Below are 22,321 nucleotides of genomic sequence, written 5' to 3' on the forward strand. Positions count from 1 at the left end.
TGTCTCTGTTTGATATATTCATGACACACATGTTCATTGCAGCATTGTTTACAAACCAAGATATAAAAACCCAAGTGCCCATCAATAGATGACTGAATTAAAAAGCTGTGGTACATAAATACAATATACAGTCACTCTATTACTCAGCCATATAAAGAATGAAATCTGACCAGGTGGTGGCACAGTGGATAAAGCATCAAACTGGGATGCTGAGGACGAAGGTTTGAAACCCTGAGGTCACCAGCTCAAGCACAGGGTCACTGGCTTGAGTGTGAGATCATAGAAATGACCCCATGGTCACTGGCATGAACCCACAGGTCACTGTCTTGAAGCCTCATGTTGCAGGCTTGAGCAACAGGTCACTGGCTCAACTGGAACCACCGGTCAAGGCACATATGAGAAAGCAATCAATGAACAACTAAGGTGCCACAAATATGAGTTAATATTTCTAGTCTCTCTCTCTTCCTGTCTCATGAATGAATGAATGAATGAATGAAATCTTACCCTTGGTGGCAACATGGCTGGATGCCACAATAACTCTCATTTTTAAGTTAAAGTGTACAGAAAGCAAACATACAAAGTGAACGTTATGTGGCTTGGTTTCAGGACTAAAATTACACCAATATTTTTGTTTGTTTTTTTGTTTTGTTTTGTTTTTTACAGAGGATCAGAGAGACCGATAGATAGGGACAGACAGACAGGAACGGAGAGAGATGAGAAGCATCAATCATCAGTTTTCATTGAGACAGCTTAGTTGTTCATTGATTGCTTTCTCATATGTGCCTTGACTGCGGGCCTTCAGCAGATCGAGTAACCCCTTGCTCGAGCCAGAGACCTCAGGTCCAAGCTGGTGAGCTTTTGCTTGAACCAGATGAGCCTACGCTCAAACTGGAAACCTAGGGGTCTCGAACCTGGGTCCTCAGCATCCCAGTCCAATGCTCTATCCACTGCGCCACCACCTGGTCAGGCAAAATTACACCAATATTTTTGACTTAGCAATTATTTCAGGTTGGGGTTTGGTTTTCCGTTTTATAGTTTTTGTTGTGTTTTTCATTTGTGAAAAAGAAGACATCTTTGAAAGCAGGAGAATAAGACCATGGAGACACAGAAACCTAAACCCAACCACTGTTACAGTGGAGTGCAGGAAATATTTCAGGAAATTCTTAGCTCCAAACTACCGAAGTATAATAATAAACACCCTAAACTACCACCACTGTGGACCCCGTGTTGTGTGGACATAGAGATACTGAGGTATGTATGTATGTCACCTTCTCTGTGCAAGCCTGTCCGGTGACCAGGCTCTCTGAGCACTCTGTTCTAATGGCTTCCTGTTTTCTCATCAAAATTCCCTTCCACTGGCTACTTCCTGCCTGTGTTCTCAGTGTTCAAAACACACATAACTTTTCCTAGACTACTTCCTCTGAACGCCTTCTCAGACTCAGATAGACGCCACTCTCACATTCGAGATGATTATTTCCCTGCAGAGGTCAAACACTAGATACTGGGGGCCTTATGACGCAGTTGGACTTTGGACCACTCAGTACTATGGTTGTTGCACAAGAGGGGCTGTGGGTGACGTGGAACCATGTCAGCATCACTTCATGAACTTCTCATCCTTTCCATGAATCACAAATAGTAACTTTCCACTCTTTCAACCATGTAAACATGTGAGAATTACTCTTAGTGCTGGAGACATACAAAACCAGACCGCGTCTTTGAGAACTCAGTAATGCAGTCTTAAGGACTTTCCTCCCAAAGTTGAGTCCAAGAAGCCTGAGAGTGAAGAAATGCCAATTAATAAGCCTGAAAATGGTTCTCCAGAAATTAGTGACTACTGTGCTTCAAAGGTCCTTTTAATGCTCTAATGGTGGAGAGAGAGAGAGAGACAGAGAGAGAAAGAGATGGTAGATAGATAGATAGATGATACATAGACAGATGATACCTGAATATTGATAGAAAAATACAAGATAGATGATAAGCAGATAAGAGACCATGATGATGAAGTTTAATGGAAAGATGGAGATAAATGATGAATACATATAGATAGATGACATATATACATTATAAAAAGTGAGGTTGAGCCTGACCTATGGTGGCGCAGTGGATAAAGCATTGACCTGGAATGCTGAAGTCGCTGGTTTGAAACCTTGCACTTGTCTAAGTGCAGTTGATGAGACAGAAGGGTGATATAGATGATAAAGAGAGAGAGAGATGATAGATACATAGATAGATAGATATAAAGATTATAGATAGATAGATAGATAGATAGATAGATAGATAGATAGATAGATAGATAGATAGACAGACACAGGTGGATGTATACATAATAGACAGGTAGGTAGACAATAGCTAAAGAAAGTGATGGAGAGCCTGACCAGGAGGTAGCGCAGTGGATAGAGCATCGGACTGGGACACAGAGGTCCCAGGTTCGAGGCTCTAAGGTCACCAGTTTGAGCACAGGCTCATCTGGTTTGAGCAAAGCTCACCAGCTTGGACCCAAGGTCACTGGCTTGAGCAAGGGGTTACTCAGTCTGCTGAAGGCCCGCAGTCAAGGCACATATGAGAAAGCAATCAATGAACAACTAAGGTGCCGCAACGAAGAAATGTTGCTTCTCATCTCTCTCCCTTTCTGCCTGTCCGTTCCTATCTGTCCCTGTCTCTGTCTCTGTCACAAAATAAATAAAAACTAAAAAGAAAAGAAAGGTATGTAGACAATAGCTAAAGAAAGAGATGGAGAAATACAAATGGATATTTTGGTCCCATGTCAGAGAAAGGGAAGTCTTGTCTAACCATTCTTGATCTGTCTGCCTCTTCCTCTCAATTGGACCATTTCAATAGTCTTCTCAGTCCTGGGAAAACCCCAACTTCTCATTGGCAAATATCTCAATTTACACCCTCTGCACTACGTCTGGCCATGAGCCAATGGCACAGTCACAGGGGTCTTACTGCCCTGGCTAATTGAACGGTTTGTGGTGATGCTGGGGTTAAGCACAGGGGGATGAAACACCGCAACCAGAGGGAAATCCTAGAAAAAGCAGGAGATGTTTCAGATTTTGCAGAACCACATAGGATCTATCGTTGTGTACAGGGGCCTCGGGTTCTGATGGACTGAGAGCTGACTAAACAATTTGGAACATTAACCAAACCTACCACCTTTCTTATGAAGATTATGTGTAACTTTCCCCCATGCAATCCTTATAAAATGAAAACCCCGTAAACATTAGTTATTACATTATTTCAGATGTGTGTGGGAGAGTGCCTCATGTTAGCGCAAACAGGGGATGATTTTAAATCCAAGTTATGTGTCTATCGAGAATGGTGGATAGCATAGCTACTCAGTAAGGTTCAGCCAGTATGACAGTTTTAAAACAAACAGGTGACACTGAGCATCTTTCCACATGACTACTGGCCTTCTGTATGTCCTCTTTAGAAAAGTGTCTATTCAATACATAAAAGATGAGTGGTTACCCGGGAGATGGCAATAAAGGGAAGGGGAGTAAAGACATACAAATATGTCCCACAAGGGTGGGGTATAAAATGAGAAATCAACTATTTTGAGGAAAGAAGGAACTCTTTATCAAAGTATTTTTAACATTTATTTTATTTATTTTAGAGAGAGGAAGGGAGAGAGCAGGAGAGAGACAGGTACATCTGTTCCTGTATGTGCCCTGATCAGGGATCGAACTGGCAACCTCTGTGCTTTGGGATGATGCTCTAACCCAGTGGTCCCCAATCTTTTTTGGGCCACAGACCAGTTTAATGTCAGAAAATATTTTCACAGACTGGCCTTTAGGGTGGGACGGATAAATGTATCACGTGACCGAGACAAGCGTCAAGAGTGAGTCTTAGATGGATGTAACAGAGGGAATCTGGTCATTTTTTAAAAATAAAACATCATTCAGACTTAAATATAAATAAAACGGAAATAATGTAAGTTATTTATTCTTTCTCTGCGGACCGGTACCAAATGGCCCACGAACCGGTACCGGTACCAGTCCGTTGCCCGGGGGTTGGGGACTACTGCTCTAACCAACTGAGTTATCTGGCCAAGGCTTAGCTAATTATTATTTTGAATTTTCCACATCATCTCTGCCCCCTCACACTGAAAGGGGTCCCCTTCGGCTCAGTCTTTAATCTTAGTTAATTTGCTAAAAATAAATTGTACAACTAAGAGATGGAAGAAGTCCATGTTATGCATTATGTCGGCAAAGAAGCTAGATTAAACCTTTTCAGAAGCTCTCTAGAGCTGTCACTAAAAATTCAGGTTTATGGGAGAAATCCCAAGTCAGCCACCTTTCCACAATTGTGTCCATGTAACATTTGGGGATCTTTCTGGTGTCGCACGTACCAGTGTCTTTGCTGGTGCAAAAGGGAAGGGGGTCATTCAAGAGCCAGTGGCCTGAGATGGTGGGGGACTCCTGTCCCAAAGCCCCTGTTAACATCCTGGTCAAGCTGGCCAGTTTGATAGGGCAGAAAGAGGGGGCAGGAAAACTGTGGGTGTGCAGGACCAGTAGAGTGTGTAGGGCATCTTCTCGAACCTGGACATGATTCCTTATGGTCAGCATTCTAGAGATTGCCGTCTGGTTTTTGTCAGCTAAATTCCTGACACCGGGTGGTCAGCATCAGCCAAAACCTTATGGTCAAGATTGTTTCTGGTTCCTAATTTAACTGGCATCTTAGAACACAAGGATGACCTTATTGTCTTAACCGGGAGTGCACGGTGGTCTCTGGGGGACCTTTTCAGTCTGCTGCACTCCAATGTCCCACATACAGAAAAACTTTATTAAAATGATCTTGACTTGATGCCAAATTCTTTTTTTAGTGAGAGGAGGAGAGATACAGAGACAGACTCCCGCATGCACCCAACCATAATCCACCTGGCAACACCTTCTCAGGCTGATGTTCTGCCCATCTGGGATGGCTGGCAACCAAGCTATTTTTAGCACCTGAGACAGAGGATGGCTTCATGGAACCATCCTCAGCACCCAAGGCCGATGAACTTCAATCAATTGAGCCATGGTTACAGGAAGAAAAGAGAGAGAGAGAGAGACAGAGAAAGGGAGAGGGGTGGAGAAGCAGATATTTGCCTCTTGTGTGCCCTGACCAGGAATGGAACTCAAGACTTCCACACATTGGGTCAATATTCTACCTCTGAGCCAATCGTCCAGGGCCATGATGCAAAATTATAATTCACAATCTTTGTACTAAATAAAAGTAGATTGAGCCTTGTTATCAAGTCACATATTTTAATTGTTGGTGTTTAGGGGACCTGAAATATCTGTCCCCATCTGCCATAGGAAACACACTAAGTGACCTGTTCCATTCTCATTTTCTGGTTACATAATTGGGTGCATACAGCACTTGGAAAACAAACTCATATCATGTGAACTACTTTTTCTGAAGAGCCTAACCACTGATCCTGTGGCCACTTAGAGTGTATGCATATGCACTAACTTTCTTTTTCTCTTTATCCTTTTCCTTTTTCCAAGTGAGAGGACGGGAGACAGTAAGACAGACTCCCGCATGTGCACCCTACTAGGATCCACCCAGCAACCCCTGCCTAGGGCCAATGTCCAAATCAACCAAGCTATTTTTAGCACCTGAGGTTGATGAAGAGACTAACGAGCAGGCGGGGCAACACTTGAATCAATTGAACCACTGGCTGCAAAAGGGTAAGAGAGACAGAAGGAGGAGAAGAAGAAAGGAGAAGCAGATGGTCACTTTTCTTGTGTGCCCTGACCAGGAATCGAACCCAGAACATCCATATACCAGGCCAATCCTCTATCCACTGAGACACCGGCCAGAGCCCATATGCATTAACTTTTATAAATTATAATCTCTTGTCTGTTAGCCACACAATCTCCTGTTATTTTAATTGCTTAAGTAACCTATGGAATGGGTTACTTAAAATGCGTGTGTTCTTACTGAATGTGTTTCAAAGGAAGATATCAGCTGTGGGCTCGTTGCCACTGACATCAGCCCTAAAGATCCTTGGAATATCTCTTCCAGTTGCAATTTGTCATCAGTAGGACCAGGGTTGGAAGTTTGTTAGTTTTTTTTCTGGGTTCCATGAAACTATAAAACTTCATTCTAGGCTTCCTTCTGATTAAGGGCATGTGTTTGTAAAATAGATACTTGGGCTTGGCACGTGATGGGGGAATCACCTTAGCTTTGAAATGCACATGGCCCCCCACTGATGAAGACCCTATTCTGTAATCAACCAAGCTGTTCCAAAAATAAATTAAGCAGGCATGAATCCACCTTATACCAATCTTCTCACTGACGACAAAGTTTGCTATTTTAAAATGGCAAAAGAAGCCCTGGCCGGTTGGTTCGATGGTAGAGCGTCGGCCTGGTGTGCGGAAGTCCCGGGTTCGATTCCCGGCCAGGGCACACAGAAGAAGCGCCTGTCTGCTTCTCCACCCCTCCCCCTCTCCTTCCTCTCTGTCTCTCTCTTCCCCTCCCGCAGCCGAGGCTACATTGGAGCAAATGATGGCCCGGGCGCTGGGGATGGCTCTGTGGCCTCTGCCTCAGGTGCTAGACTGGCTCTGGTCGCGACAGAGCAATGCCCCAGATGGGCAGAGCATCGCCCCCTGGTGGGCGTGCCGGGTGGATCCCGGTCGGGCGCATGCAGGAGTCTGTCTGACTGCCTCCCCGTTTCCAGCTTCAGAAAGTACAAAAAAAAAAAATGGAAAAAGAAAATGTACCTGACCTGTGTTGGTGCGCTGGATAAAGCAGCAACCCAGAACACTGAGGTCACCGTTTGGAAGCCTCAAGGTCACTGGCTAAACTCGGGTCAAGGAACGTTCAAAAAGTTCAATGTACAACTAAAGTGAAAGCAACTACGAGCTAATGCTTCTCACCATCTCTCACCCTCTTTTCTTCACTTTTCTGTCTCTCTCTCTCTCTCTCTCTCTCTTAAAAATAAAAATAAACAGGTAAATAAATAGAAGAAAACTTTGAATTTAGAAGCAAGATCCAGGAGCTCATTGAGGGTTTCAGAGCAGATCTGGGACTGGGATATATGTCTGACCTGTTCCTCCGCTCTGAACCTGAGACCGCTGACTTGACACAGAAAGACGAAATGCTCACGAGGACCGGGGGTCAGAAGAAAGGGACCACATTGGACTGATGGTAGTTCGAGCTCAGATGACCAACATGGCATGATTTGAGTAGCATCTGCAACGCTTACCCAGAAGAGGCTGTGCAACGCCTCCACTCTGGCAGGGAGACCCGGGACAGCCCACCACTTCCTGCTGCGTTCATCACGTGGAGAGAAGTCAGTTCCTCATAAAAAGCAGTATCACTGCGGCCAGCGGGCCAGCGAGGACCCGGGATGATGTCGCTGGTTCTCCCCACTCTGCTCTACCTTGGTGAGTCAGGAGAGGAGGGTCTGGGGTGCCAACACGAGGTCATGGAACAGGTCGGGGGTTCCATAAGACGGGGCTGGTCCCCAATGCAAACGAGCACACAGAAACAGACTCAGACACAGAGAACACACTGGTGGCTGCCAGAGGGGAGGAGAGCTTGGAGCTTTGGAGAGAAAAATTAGAAGAATCGAGAAGCACAGACTGGCAGTAACAAAATCCTCACGGGGATGTAAAGTGCCTGCACAGAGAATATCATCAGCAATGTTGTAATAACTAAGCACAGTGCCAGGTGGGCGCTGGCAATAACAGGGGGAACACTTTGTAAAGTATATGATAGTCTCACCACAAGGTTGTACACCTGAAACTAATATAAAATAATATTAAATGTGAACCATAATTAAAAAAACAACATTTTGCCCTGGCTGGTTGGCTCACTGGTAGAGCGTCAGCCCCACATGTAGAAGTCCTAGGTTCGATTCCCAGTCCGGACACACAGGAGAAGAGCCCATCAGCTTTTACCCTTTCCCCTTTTCTCTTTCTCTCTTTCTGTCTCTCTTCCCCTCCCGCAGCCATGGCTCAATTGGTTCAAGCGAGTTGGTTTCAGTTGCTAAGGGTAGCCCTGTGGCCTCAAATCTCAGGCACTAAAAAATTGGCTCAGTTACTGAGCAACAAAGCAACGGCCCCAGATGAGCAGATCATTGCTCCCTAGTTGACTTGCCGGGTGTATCCTGGTCAGGGCGCATGCAGGAGTCCGTCTCTCTGCCTCCTGTCCTCTCACTAAAATATAATAATAAATTAACTTAAATTATTAAATTAAATTTTGAAAAACTGAGCTGTTCTCTGTGTTTCCTTTCAGGGCTGTGTCTAGGTCAGGGCACTCGGGCCCAGGAGGGTGAGTATTCTTATACTGCTCCAAGGACTGAGGGTGGCTGGCAGATATCAGCTCTCTTGGCAGCTGGGAAGAGGGTTCTTGGCATTTAAAGTCATGGCTGTCAGAGGGGAGGACGTAGGGAATGGCATGGGAAACAGATACACCTGTAAGTGTATTGTCTGTTCTTCTAGGACGTCTCCCTCCACCTGTTCTCACAGCACAGCCTGGAACCAGGGTTCCATCTAAGAAGTCTGTGACCATCCTGTGCCGAGGGCCCCTAGAAGCTGAAGAATACCTGATCTATAAAGTGAATGGATCTAAGCGTATGGACAGAAGGAATGCACTGGTGCCTGGAAAGACCAACACTGTAACTATAACAGAGATGAGACCAGACCAGACTGGACTATATAGCTGTTCCTATAGAAATGGAGAACAGTGGTCTAAGCTCAGTGACCCCCTGCGTCTGGTGATGACTGGTGAGTGGGCACACAGGAGGCAGGGCAGGTGGGCCTCTTTGCAGAGGGGAGACCCGGGTTCTGAGATACGAAGCAGCAAAGCCTCAATCTCCAGGAGGGAACCAGGGATGACAAGAGACAGATTTCCTCAGGGAAGGACCCGGGGAGACAGAACCCAGAGCCACGTCTGCTCCCACAACCAAGAAGGGATAACACACATGGCCTCCCTTTACCACCAAACTTCCTTCTTTTCAGGAGCTTATGACAAACCCTCGTTCGCACACTTGAGTGCCATTGTGGTGGCTTCAGGGGACAGTGTAAAGGTTCAGTGTTTCTCCAGACTCAAGTTTGATGAATTTATTCTCACCAAAGAAGATGCCCCTCACTCCACCCAGAACCAAAGCTCCACACCCCAGGGCAATAGACGCCAGGCCATCTTCCACATGGACCATGTCACCTCCACACAGACAGGGACCTACAGATGCTACGGTGCCTTCAGCAAAGACCCCTACGTGTGGTCTGAGCCCAGTGACCCATTGCAGCTTTTGGTCAGAGGTGAGGAAGCCCATTCATTCCTGTGTCTCCTTCTACACCTGACGTCCCGTTAGAGCAGTGACTGGGGGGAAGGGGACAGTGTGGGAAGGAGGCCATGTCAACACCATCAGCTTACACACACAGCTGTGAAGACCTCACGTCTTACCCACTGCATAGCCCTCCTGCCACATGAGCGGGGCTGGGAGAGCTCATAGTTCATTGCTTGTCTCGGGAGGGAGAGCCTGTCCAGGGATAAAGAAGCCACCCCCAGTTCATCCTCGTTTTCAGAAGCTCCTGACTCTGCTGATCCCACAGAACCTGGACATCCTCATGGTGAATAACTACAAATATTTTTTAATTGAATTCATTGGGTGGCACATAGGTAACATAATCATACAGGTTTCAGGTGCATAATTTCACAACGTGTCTCTGTACACCGTAGTGTGCATCGCTCTCCCCAAGTTAAGTCGTATTCATCACCATTATCCCCTCATACCCTCCTCCACATCTCCGACCTCAGCAGTCACCACACTGTTGTTCATGTCCATGAATTTTTTTCTTTCCTTTCTTTTTCTTTTTTGTCTTTCTTGCTCTGTCTGTCCATATCTCCAACCCAACAACCTCCCCCCAGTAACTTCTAATGTTATAGAGGGAGCAGGACAGGCAGAGGCAGGTCTGCTCATCCATTCACCTTTTCCCTCCTGAAGTTGATAGTGTCCAGTTCGAGTGGGGATCGGGAGAAAGAGGACAACAGGGTGAGGAGGTGGTGTCAGCTCCCTGTCCTTACACACAGAGGTGGGTGGTCAACCTCAGCCCTCATCCATCTCGCAGTCCTCCTAACCCATGCCCAGGGGCCAGTGAGGACATGTGAGTCATTCCAAATCTGTGTTGAGAGCTGAGAAGAAATAAAGAAATTACCCCCTTTTTGTCTCCATTTGCAGAAGTTACTAGCAATCCCATACCTGATGAGCCCAGACAGTCACATGGTGAGTCACTGGTTTATGTGGAAAAGTACCAGCCTTCATAGCTCTTCTCTCAGACTTGGAATAAAAATGTTACTTACCAGAGACAGAGTCAGCTTTTTAAGAGGACTTCTGGGGCCCTGGCCATTTGTCTCAGTGGTAGAACATCCACTAGGCATGTAGATGTTCCTGGTTTGATTTCCGGTCAGGGCACACAGGAGAAGTGACCATGTTTCACCATACCTTTCCTTCTCCCCCTTCTCTCTCTCTCTCTCTCTTCTCCTCCCACAGCCATGCCTCAATTCATTCGAGCAAGCTGGCCCTGGGCTTTGAGGATAGTTCTATGGCCTCACCTCAGGTCCTAAAAATAGCTTAGTTGCCAAGCAACAGAACAATGGCCACAGATGGGTAGAGCTTCACCTAGTAGAAGGTTTTCCAGGTGGATCCTGGTTGGGACGCATGCAGGAGTCTGTCTTTCTGCCTCCCCACCTATTATAAAAAGAGAGAGAGAGAAAAGTTCTGACGGTTGGAGGCAAGGATCAAACAGAAAAAAGAGATGGGCTGGTCTATAGCCTTACCACCCTGAATACGCCCAATTTCATCTGATCTCAGAGATGGGCTGTTTTTCATTTGGGACCACAGAAGGCTAGGCAGTCTGTGGAAGGCAGATAACATTGTAGGGTCCATAGATACCATTCATTATTGATCCATATGTCAATATTTCTGAGAGTGTCTAGGGTTCATTGCTTTTATTATGAAACTCTACTTCTGCAGGGGGGCAAATATTCATTAAATCAGCACCAAATAATAGAGATAATCAGATAACCATTTCTCTGGAGGCTTCATCCCTGTCCCTCACTGAGGACACAAAACCTAGGAGAGCTATTTCTTTTTTAAGTCTTTATTTTTATTTATTTATTTTTATTTATTTATTTTTTACAGAGACAGAGAGTGAGTCAGAGAGAGGGATAGACAGGGACAGACAGACAGGAACGGAGAGAGATGAGAAGCATCAATCATCAGTTTCTCGTTGCGCGTTGCGACTTCTTAGTTGTTCATTGATTGCTTTCTCACATGTGCCTTGACCGTGGGCCTTCAGCAGACCAAGTAACCCCCTGCTGGAGCCAGCCACCTTGGGTCCAAGCTGGTGAGCTCTTTGCTCAAGCCAGATGAGCCCGCGCTCAAGCTGGCGACCTCGGGGTCTCGAACCTGGGTCCTTCCGCATCCCAGTCCGACGCTCTATCCACTGCGCCACCACCTGGTCAGGCAGGAGAGCTATTTCTACAATTAATTCATGGTGTCCTGTGCTAGACTTTTCCCTTCTCTGAACCTCAATTTCTCCACATATAAAAAAGCAAATTCTAAAGAGGGGACACATATACAGTGACAGAAAATGATTTGACTTTGGGTGATGGGTATATAATATGATCAACGTTCAAATGTTATAGAAATGTTTACCTAAAACTTATATACTTTTTTCTTTTTTAAGTGAGGGAAGGGGAGACATAGAGACAGGCTCCTGCATGCACCCCAAGTGGGATCCACCCAGAAACCCCATTTGGGGCCAATTCTATGGCCATTTGGGGCCATGTTAGCAACTGAGCTATTTTTAGCACCTGAGGTAGAGACTCCCCAGAGCCATCCTCGGGCCTGGGGCCAATGCATTCAAACCAATTGAGCTATGGCTGAAGAAGGGGAAGAGAGAGAGGGGAAAAAAAGGGGGAGGGGAGGAGAAGCAGGTGGTTTCTTCTCCTGTGTGACCTGACTGGGAATCAAACCTGGGATATCCACACACCGGACCAAAGTTCTACCACTGAGCCATGGAGGAAAAACAGCTCAGGAAAGAACTAGGCACCTAGGTTTTCTCAATCCAGGGGTTGTCAAGTAGTGTCTGTCATGGGCCAGGTCCTAAATGATTTGAGTTTCATGGACTTTGGTCACTTTTGCAGCTACTCAACTCAGACTTTGTGGCACAAGAGGACCACAGACAACACTGGAAACAAGTCAGCATGGTCATGTTCCCATGAAGTGTCATGTATGGGTGCCGGAGTTTGGATTTCAGATGTTTCCGTATGCCATGAAACATTTGTGTAACAGTTTAAAAATGTAAATATCTATTCTAAGGGCAAGTTCCACACAAAAACAGCTGACCTCTATAGTGATGCAGATGTCCGTATATACTGCTCACAAGGTTTTTCTGGGGTTTTTTTGTATTTTTCCGAAGCCAGAAACGGGGAGGCAGTCAGACAGACTCCTGCATGCGCCATGCTGGGATCCACCCGGCATGTCCACCAGGGGGCGATGCTCTGCCCACCTGGGGCATCGCTATGTTGCCACCAGAGCCATTCTAGCGCATGAGGCAGAGGCCATGGAGCCATCCTCAGCGCCCGGGCAAACTTTGCTCCAATGTAGCCTTGGCTGCGGGAGGGGAAGAGAGAGACAGAGAGGAAGGAGAGGGGGAGGGGTGGAGAAGCAGATGGGTGCTTCTCCTATGTGCCCTGGCCGGGAATTGAACCTGGGACTCCTGCACGCCAGGCCAACGCTCTACCACTGAGCCAGCCGGCCAGGGCCTAGATATTTCAAACTGAATATGAAGCTATAAAATATCCCCCAATTTTTGTGAGCAGTTAATATTATAAGATCTTTCTTTTGAGGAGGGGGAATGCAAGAACTTTATTGAAATAATTGTGCAATTACATGTATTAACACCTAAAGGAGGAAACTTAGATACCTCCCCTCAAGCACTGGACCAAGTGCAGAGCAGACTCTTTCTGAACATTGTAGTCAGACAGGGTAGGTCCATCTTCCTGCTGTTTTTTAGCAAAGCCCCACCTCTGCTGGTCAGTGGGAATGTCCTCTTTGTGCTGGATCCTGGCCTTGACATTCTCAGTCGTGATACTGAACTCCACCTCCAGAGTGATGGTCTTTCTATTAAGGAATACATCCCACCTCTGAGGCGGACATCCAGGACCTAAAGGACATTGCCCCTGGTCAGCAGAGGTTGAGCTTTGCTGGGGAACAGCTGGAAGACACACACACACACCTGTCTTACGGCAATATCCAAGTCCTTTCTTATCTATGACTTCATGCACCAAGCCAACGAGGTGATCAAAGGTCACTCCCTTTTCCTGAGAAGTTGGGTGTTAAACTAAAAATAAAAGGCATTTCCAACTGAGAGTCAATGAGTATCTATTGAGATTTAAAAAAATAGCTACTCAAGAATCAGTCAGAAGCCCTAATATGTTCCAATGAGCAGAGAACATAACATATAATGTTGTTATTGAACTAAAGAGTTTTGTTTGCCTGTGTGCATCAAAACCCAATTAAGGCCCTGGCCGGTTGGCTCAGCGGTAGAGCGTCGGCCTGGCATGCAGGGGACCCGGGTTCAATTCCCGGCCAGGGCACATAGGAGAAGCGCCCATCTGCTTCTCCACCCCTCCCCCTCTCCTTCCTCTCTGTCGCTCTCTTACCCTCCCGCAGCGAGGCTCCATTGGAGCAAAGATGGCCCGGGCGCTGGGGATGGCTCCTTGGCCTCTGCCCCAGGCACTCAAGTGGCTCTGGTCGCGACAGAGCGACACCCCGGAGGGGCATCAGAGCGTAGCCCCTGGTGGGCGTGCGGGGTGGATCCCGGTCGGGCGCATGCGGAAGTCTGTCTGACTGTCTCTCCCCGTTTCCAGCTTCAGAAAAATACAAAAAAAAAAAACCAATTAAATGTAAACAGTTCAAGCAAAGAAAGTCAAGGTTTGCTAGTTAAGGAAATGGTTCTCCTGGCTCTCCAATGGCTTCTAGAGGATGGGTTATGTAGGCGGCGGGGTAGAGGGAGGAATCATTAATCATGGTGACTAAGGGATTAGGGTCCTGGTTACAGTCATGGTCTCTACTGATTGGTCTGTGCTAGGGTAGGGGGTAGTTGATCATCGCATCTGGTCCTGATGTCAGCCATGATGTCCCTCTGTCTGATTTCACGAGGGTGTGGTTCAGTGGGGTCACTTTGCTTTTCTGGCTCTGGAGCTGAAACACCGCTAAAGCCTAGATGACATCTCAATTTTGACAGACACTCTGTCTTTGCGGTCAAGGGACCCAAGGCTTTGTCCCCAAGACTATTTGATTGATGATGATTGACCGGAACCTCATTGTCCCGAGAGCTTAATAATTGAGGAAGTGGGCATTCAAAGGACAGAAAGTGGGTGAGTCAGGGTGCTGAAAGGGGTCAGTTTGAATCAGAAGGAAAGAAAGGACAAGAAAGGTCATATTAAAGAAATGCAGTTTCTGTGCAGTTACAATGTGAAAACTAGACAATGTTGTGGGGTGTGTGTGTGCGTGCGTGTGTGTGTTGTTGTTGTTTTTTAAGTCCAGTAACCATCCATCCAGGGGTCATGACACCCGCTTTCTTATCCTGCAAACAGTTCTTTGGGACACGCAGTGGCTAACGCCCCAGTCCCAGGGTTCCTTTGCCCTGTTCTTACAGGTCCAAGGTTTAAGCTTTAAAACGTGCAAGGCAGTTCTGACATGGCAGCTCTAGACCCATTTTAAAGTGGTTCCACTCATGTTATTTTTTTTTTTTACAGGGGTCAACAATTCCAGGCTGTGATGGGGTTTGGGAGATCACACAGCCATGGTGCCTTCTATGATGGTGTCTTAGAAAGGGCGGCGGCTCCCACCCTCTTTCCTCTTTTTCAGACCAGAAAACCCAGCGGCAGCAGCATCTTCTGATTGGCCTCCCCGTGGCCATCATGCTTCTTCTCGTCCTCCTCCTCTCCCTTCTCTTCATCCTCCACCGCCGTCGCAAAGCCAAGAACAGTACGTGCCCTTCAGAGAGGGAAGGATGCCTGAGCAGAGACCCCTGTGGTGCAAATCCTTCAGGGAAAGTGGGGGAGTGGGGGCTGAGACCAAGGAGCCAGAGGCATGGAGGTGCGGGCTGATTTGCTGGCTCAAGTTGCAACAACCTTCTGAGCCCTGGCTCCCATCTGTGAAATGAGAAGTCAGGGCAGGGGAAAGAGGGGATCTACAGCAGCCTCTCTGAAAACAGGACACCTACTTCTGTTTTAGTCTGTTCTGGATGCCACAACAGAACACTGTAGGCTAGGAGGCTCAGACAACATTCACGGACAACTCTGGAGGGGAGGCTGGGAGGGCCACAAGGAAGGTGCCCACGCTTTGGTTCTGGGCAAGGGTTCTCTTGCAGGTGGCCACCTTCTTGAAGCATCCTCACAGGAGCTGAGGCCCTGGCCTGTCCTTAGAAGGACACTAATCCCATTATGCACATTCTACCCTTATGACCTCTTCTGAACCTAATCACTTCCCAGAGGCACCACCTTCTGATACCATCGCGCTGGGGCAGTCAGGGTTTCAGTATATATATTGGGGGGGACTCAAATATACAATCCCTCATGCCTGACCAGGCAGTGGCGCAGTGGATAGAGTGTGGGACTGGAATGCAGAAGACCCAGGTTCGAGACCCCGAGGTCGCCAGCTTGAGTGTCGGTTCATCTGGTTTAAGCAAAAGCTCACTAGCTTGTACCCAAGGTCGCTGGCTCGAGCAAGGGGTCACTCGGTCTGCTGAAGGCCCACGGTCAAGGCACATATGAGAAGGCAATCAATGAACAACTAAAGTGTCACAATGAAAAACTGATGTTTGATGCTTCTCATCTCTCTTTGTTCCTGTCTGTCTGTCCCTATCTATCCTTCTCTCTGACTCTCTCTCTGTCTCTGTAAAAAAAAATATACTAGATCCACACCTGTTAGCTTGGCTACTATCAACAAGACAGGTAATAAAAGTGTTGGAGTATTTTTAAATTAGTCTCCTTGTAATTTTCACATATATAACACACACACACACACACAACCCCTCACAATGTCCTCTTCCCTCCAGATGCTGCCAGGACACAGAGACAGCCAGAGGCAGTAGAACCAATCACTGGACAGGTAAGCGTTTCCTCCTCTACACGGCCCCCAAATAAGTACTTGGTCCCCAACATCACTGCATCATGCCATAAGCAGAAAATGCCGGTGCACGCACTGCCTGTCACACGCCCATTCAGTACACAGAGGCGAGGGTTGAATCGTGAGAATGCACTTTTAACAAGATGTCCAGCAAGCTGAGATGGCAGAGGGCTTCAGACCCAAAGTCTACCTTCACCTCTGCTTGTAGGCTAAGCCTCCTATAGTGATTTTGAGGTGGTTAGTCACAGTTAAAATCATAAACAGATGTGCTCAACCAGGCTGGGATGAAGGTGGTGAGCTTTTCTCAGGATTGTCTTCAAAGATTTTGACAACTGTCCCTTCGGATTGCCCAGTCAGGTCATTCTGGTCCAGAGACCCCTCGATTGATATCAGGACATCTGGTCTACCCTCAGATCTTCTGAGCAATCGATCACGCTGGCTGATTCTGCAAAACCAATCTTAGCCAAGTATCCTTGGAGAAAAGGCAAAAGCAACTTATAGAAGATACTTTAGTGTTTGGTGGGGGGGGGGTCCATTCATCTTCATGTCTGCAGAAAGCCTAAAACAGTTTTTGGTACAGCCAACAAAGGTTACATGTCCCCCTCCTGGGGCTATCCTCTGGCTACCCTGTTTGTTCCCCTGCTAAGGGGGTTTTAACCTGTTTGACTAGTAAGTTGCCAGAGGAAGAAAGGTCACCCTGGTTGGCAAGATCCTTTGTCTTCCCAGCTTTTCCTGTTGCTAGGCACCTGGGGCTTTCCGTCCTGGTGACCTCTTGTGCCTGGCGGGCCTGTAGTTCTTGATCTGCTCATGTCTGTCTAACTGCCTGTGACAATATCATATTCTCCCTTTCTTCCTCAGGCTTCTGAAGCTATAGACCCACAGGATGTCACCTATTTCCAAGTGGCCTTCAATGCCCCCACCCAGGGGACAGCTTCAACACCCTCCAGGTTGGCCAAGGAGACCCAGACCAGTGATTACGCCACACTTGCCCTGAGATGAGCCATGCTTTGGACAGTGAAACTTAGAGCCGCCTGTTGGAAGGCCCCTCCTCTGGAGTCCTTGCTTCTAAATCCAAGGCTATCAGCCTGGCTGAGGGAACTCACATTACCCAGAAGGCTCTGCTGCCCCTCTGCATCTGGAGCCGTGAAGATTACCACGTGGTCAGTTCCAGAATCTCTCCTGCCCAACCACGTGGTCAGTTCCCAGGGCCCTCTAAGTTATTGCGACAATGACAGAATAATTGTTATACATTCTTATTGATTAAACCAATATTCTTAAATCCTCTTGGATGCCAGGTTTTATGTTACAGCCTAAACACATGGAAAAGATCCTAAAACCACGCCTCTTGTCCAAAACTTGTGGTCTAACGCAGGGCTGAGCAAGTTACCACCTGCAGGCCAAATCTGGCAAGCCACCTGTGTTTGAACAGCTCCCACATTTTACTTTTTTTTTTTTTTTCATTTTTAGTGGTAAAATAGATACAATGTCAAGGTAAGAAACATCCAGATCTGTAGAGAATTTTTATAAAACTTTATTTGAGCCAAACTGAAGGCATTGCCCTGGCCTGTTGGCTCAGCGGTAGAGCGTCGGCCTGGCGTGCGGGGGACCCGGGTTCGATTCCCGGCCAGGGCACATAGGAGAAGCGCCCATTTGCTTCTCCACCCCTCCCCCTCTCCTTCCTCTCTGTCTCTCTCTTCCCCTCCCGCAGCCAAGGCTCCATTGGAGCAAAGATGGCCCGGGCGCTGGGGATGGCTCCTTGGCCTCTGCCCCAGGCGCTAGAGTGGCTCTGGGCACGGCAGAGCGACGCCCCGGAGGGGCAGAGCATCGCCCCCTGGTGGGCAGAGCATCGCCCCTGGTGGGCGTGCCGGGTGGATCCCGGTCGGGCGCATACGGGAGTCTGTCTGACTGTCTCTCCCCGTTTCCAGCTTCAGAAAAATACAAAAAAATAAAAAATAAAAAAATAAATAAATAAATAAATAACAAACTGAAGGCATGTACCGGAGAGCAGGATCTCAAATGTTCTGGTGAGCAATCGTTTTTGTAGCCTTTTTTTTTTTTTTGTACATTTGAATATAAGGAGGGGGTCAAATAAGGAAGATTACATTATGGGAAAAATAATTATATGGATTGGATTACAGGAAGTTAACAAGATCACGTGCTCTCTTGAGATTGGTTACAGTTTATTTCAAAGCTGTGTTAAACTAGATGCATAGAAACAATGGGCAGGGCTTGCTTCAGACAAAGATAAAACATTTGACTAAAAAAGTTATATGCCTGGGATGTGACTATCCCCTATAACTTTCACAGTTAAGAATTTATGATCAGCCTGACCAGGCAGTGGTACAGTGGATAGAGCGTAGGTCCGGGACATGGAGGACCCAGATTTGAATCCCTGAGGTCACCAGCTTGAGCATGGGCTCATCTGGTTTGAGCAAGGCTCACCAGCTTGAGCCCAATGTCGCTGGCTCGAGCAAGGGGTCACTCACTCTGCTGTAGCGCCCTAGTCAAGGCACATATGAGAAAGCAATTAGTGAAGAACTAAGGAGCTGCAACAAAAAACTGATGCTTATCTCTCTCCCTTCCTGTCTGTCTGTCCCTCTCTCTGTCTCTGTCACACACACACACACATACACACAAAGAATTTATTATCAGATCACCCTTTGAGGTTACTTTCCATAAAACCTCTTTTTCATCTGCAATCACATAAAATGTATCATTTTAATCATTTTTAAGCACCAACTTCAGAGACTCTCTTGGACAGCCCTCACCAACATAGCATTTTATGACCCTGGCCAGTTGGCTCAGTGGTAATGCGTCAACCCAGCCAGTGGAAGTCCCGGGTTCAATTCCTGGTCAGGGCACTCAGGAGAAGTGCCCATCTGCTTCTCCACCCCTCCGCCTTCTCTCTCTCTGTCCCTCTTTTTCTCTCTCTCTCTCTTCCCCTCCTACAGCCATAGCTCAAATGATTCGAGCAAATTGGCCCCCAGAGCTGAGGATGGCTCCATAGCCTTACCTCAGGTGCTAAAATAGCTCTGTTGCTGAACAACGGCACAGCAGCCTCAGATGGGCAGAGCATCACCAGGTAGGGGGCTTGCTAGGTGGATCCTGGTCAAGACGCATACGGGAGTCTGTGTCTCTGCCTTCCTGCCTCTCACTTCACTAATAAATAATATAAAAATAAAAAACATTGCATTTTATGTGGCCAAAAAAAAATTAAGAGAAAAATAATATTCTTAACAGCTTTATTGAGGTATGGGTATGCAAAGAACTGAATGTAATTAGCAAACCTATGTACAGTTGGATGAGTTTGGACATATGCAAACATCCATGATGCTACCACCACACTCAAGGTAATCCACATACCCATATGCATGAAGCCCAAAGGGCCCGAAATAGAATGGAAGCATGTGAGAAAAGAATATCTGCAATTCAAGTTTTGTTGAAACACGACCACTCATGTTTATGTATTATATGTAATGTCAGAGTTTAAGTGTCACAACAGGGGCACACTAGAGGAGGAGGATGGTTAAAGATTATCTCCTGGCTTCCTCACCCAGCTGAGGCCAGTAGCCAGGAAACAGTATAATTCATAAAATCCTTAGCTGGTTCTAATTAGACAGTCAAGAGGCAACAACTTAATAAATTATTTTTTAAAGTAAATTATCGCCTGACCTTTCGTGGTAGTGCAGTGGATCAAGCATCAACCTAGGATGCTGAGGTCACCAGTTCAAAACCCTGGACTCGCCCCATCAAGGCACATACGAGAAGCAACTACTATGAGCTGATGCTTCCTGTTCCTCCCCCTGTCCTTTCTCTCTCTCTACCCTCTCTCTAAAATCAATAAGTAAAATTTTTTTAAAAAAAAATGTTTAAAAGCCTGACCTGTGGTGGCGCAGTGGATAAAGCGTCGACCTGGAAATGCTGAGGTCGCCGGTTCAAAACCCTGGGCTTGCCTGGTCAAGGCACATATGGGAGTTGATGCTTCCAGCTCCTTCCTACCTTCTCTCTCTCTGTCTCTCCTCTCTGTCTCTCCCTCTCCTCTCTAAAATGAATAAATAAAAATAAAAATAAATAAATAAAATGTTTTTAAAAAATTATCAAGCAGAATTGAAAAAAACAAATTGTTTTAGATCCTGGGAACCAGGATTTCCCACAGACACACACACACCCCGCCCCAATTTAGATTAGATACAAACCTGTTAGAATGAAACCCCAGCAGTAAAGTTCCCTAAGGTTCCAGGTGAATCCAATGTGCAGCTGAGGTAGAAAATCAGGGAGTTCATGCAAAAGTCAGCAAACTGTGGGTAGGTAAGTGAACGGTACGTGCCCTCAGCAGGGAGCAAACCCACAACCTTAGTGTATCAGAACAATGTTCTACCCAACTGAGCTACCCAGCCAGGGCTATTTTTTCCTTTTTAAAAAACCAGTTGAGTCTTTGAGACAGAGAACTATGGCTCATAAAGCCCGAAGAATTTACTATCTATCTGGCCGTTTATGGAACACATTTGCCAACCCTTGGTCTAGACAGAGGAAGTTAGTAGGCAGAACATTTTGTAACAATGAAGTTGGTCAAACTATCTGGAATTAACAAGAAGTGGGGCCATGGGAATTATCAGATGAACAGAACCAGCCCGGAGGCCACCGCAAAGGATCTACGGGCATAAGAGACAGAAAAAAGATTCAGTCTTGGTATTCAAAACAGTATTATTACCTATAGTCATCACCACGTACACCTTTAAAAATAGAACTATTTAAAAAGCACACCTGATCCCTTTTGGATAAAAAGACACTGTAAATGTGTGTTGCCCATGGGTTGGGAACCTCGGGACTTTAGCTTGGACTGAGCTTTGAATAGGGGAGAAATTTGAAAAGAGGTAAAACCGTTGGGGATCAGCAGAGTGAGACTAGATTCAAACAAGTCTTAAAAATCACATGAAGTCTGGTGTGTATAAAAAAAAAAAAAGAAGCTGATATTTACCTTCCTCTGATTGACTGATTTCACTTAGCATAATACACTCTAGGTCCATCAATGCTGTTAAAAATGGTAAGATTTCGCCTGACCAGGCGGTGGCACAGTGGATAGAGCGTCGTACTGGAACACGGAGGACCCAGGTTCAAAACCCTGAGGTCGCAGGCTTGAGTGCGGGCTCATCTGGTTTGAACAAGGCTCACCAGCTTGAGCCCAAGGTCACTGGCTTGAGCAAGGGGTCACACCCTCTGCTGTAGCCCCCCGGTCAAGGCACATGTGAGAAAGCAATTAATGAGAAAATAAGGTGCCACAACAAAGAATTGATGCCTCTCATCTCTCTCCCATTCTGTCTGTCTGTCTCTCTCTCTCTCTCTCTCTGTCACAAAAAAAAGGTAAACTTTTATTCTTTTTTATGGCCATGTAATATTTCATTATGCAAATGTACCACAGCTTTTATACCCACTCATCTGTTGATGAGCCCTTGGGTTGCTTCCATCGCTATTGCAAATAACGCTGCAATGAACAAACGGGGAGTAGACATATTCTTTTTCAAATTAGTGTCATGAGCATGGAAGAAAAGAACAGATTTTAGAGCCACCCCCAGGGGTTGGAGCCCATGACCAGCCTCCGTGGTTGAGTCAGAGGAAGGAGTTGGCAGAAATGTCAGTTGTGCAGAAGTTCAGTTTGCAACATTTCTCAATATATAAAGTGTGGGTCACTTTCAGGTCAACAAACCCATTTGGGGAACTTGACTTCAAGGGATGGTTACACAATGTGAAATTCTTAGGCAGTTTTAGTTCAGTATTTTTAAAATAGCCACAGAAAAACACACATACACACGCGAATGCTCACACACAGAAATATTATGTAAAAGTAGGCCACCAAATAAGTAAAGACAAGTGTATACACGACCAAAGGGAAAACTATTTAGTCATTTAAATCATGGATATTTACATAGTTATATAATATTTAATATACTTTCATACAGGTTCTATACACTAATATTATCTATGCATATATTTGTATATATGTATGTTTAGATATTTATATTATATAATATGTTGTACATGTAATATATTATCTACTATAGAATATATTTATATAGTATATGCATGATTTAAATGACTGACTACTGTAGCTTTCCATTTGATCATGTACATAATTATATTATACTTCATGGTCACATGCATTACCAATATATAATTCATGCTCATATT

At 46.1% G+C, this 22,321-nt stretch overlaps 1 protein-coding gene across 5 annotated transcripts in view; it reads left to right on the forward strand.

The window, feature by feature from the left end:
• The window catches only part of LOC136399396 (leukocyte immunoglobulin-like receptor subfamily A member 5), a 34,237-nt gene extending 16,828 nt beyond the window's left edge, over positions 1-17,409 (forward strand). For 3 of the 5 annotated variants that reach the window (XM_066374479.1, XM_066374478.1, XM_066374482.1), the window contains 3 exons: positions 14,873-14,992; positions 16,065-16,117; positions 16,994-17,409. In XM_066374479.1, the coding sequence (XP_066230576.1) occupies positions 14,873-14,992; positions 16,065-16,117; positions 16,994-17,134 (314 nt within the window). In that variant the 3' untranslated portion in view covers positions 17,135-17,409. Of the gene's footprint in view, positions 1-7,330; positions 7,374-8,226; positions 8,263-8,432; positions 8,718-8,951; positions 9,252-9,518; positions 9,564-14,872; positions 14,993-16,064; positions 16,118-16,993 lie in introns of those variants that run through there. The other 2 variants (XM_066374477.1, XM_066374480.1) reach the window with 2 other exon arrangements.
• Positions 17,410-22,321: the final 4,912 nt, after the last annotated feature.

This window comes from Saccopteryx leptura, chromosome 3, assembly GCF_036850995.1.
Source record: "Saccopteryx leptura isolate mSacLep1 chromosome 3, mSacLep1_pri_phased_curated, whole genome shotgun sequence".
Classification (NCBI taxonomy): Eukaryota; Metazoa; Chordata; class Mammalia; order Chiroptera; family Emballonuridae; genus Saccopteryx; species Saccopteryx leptura.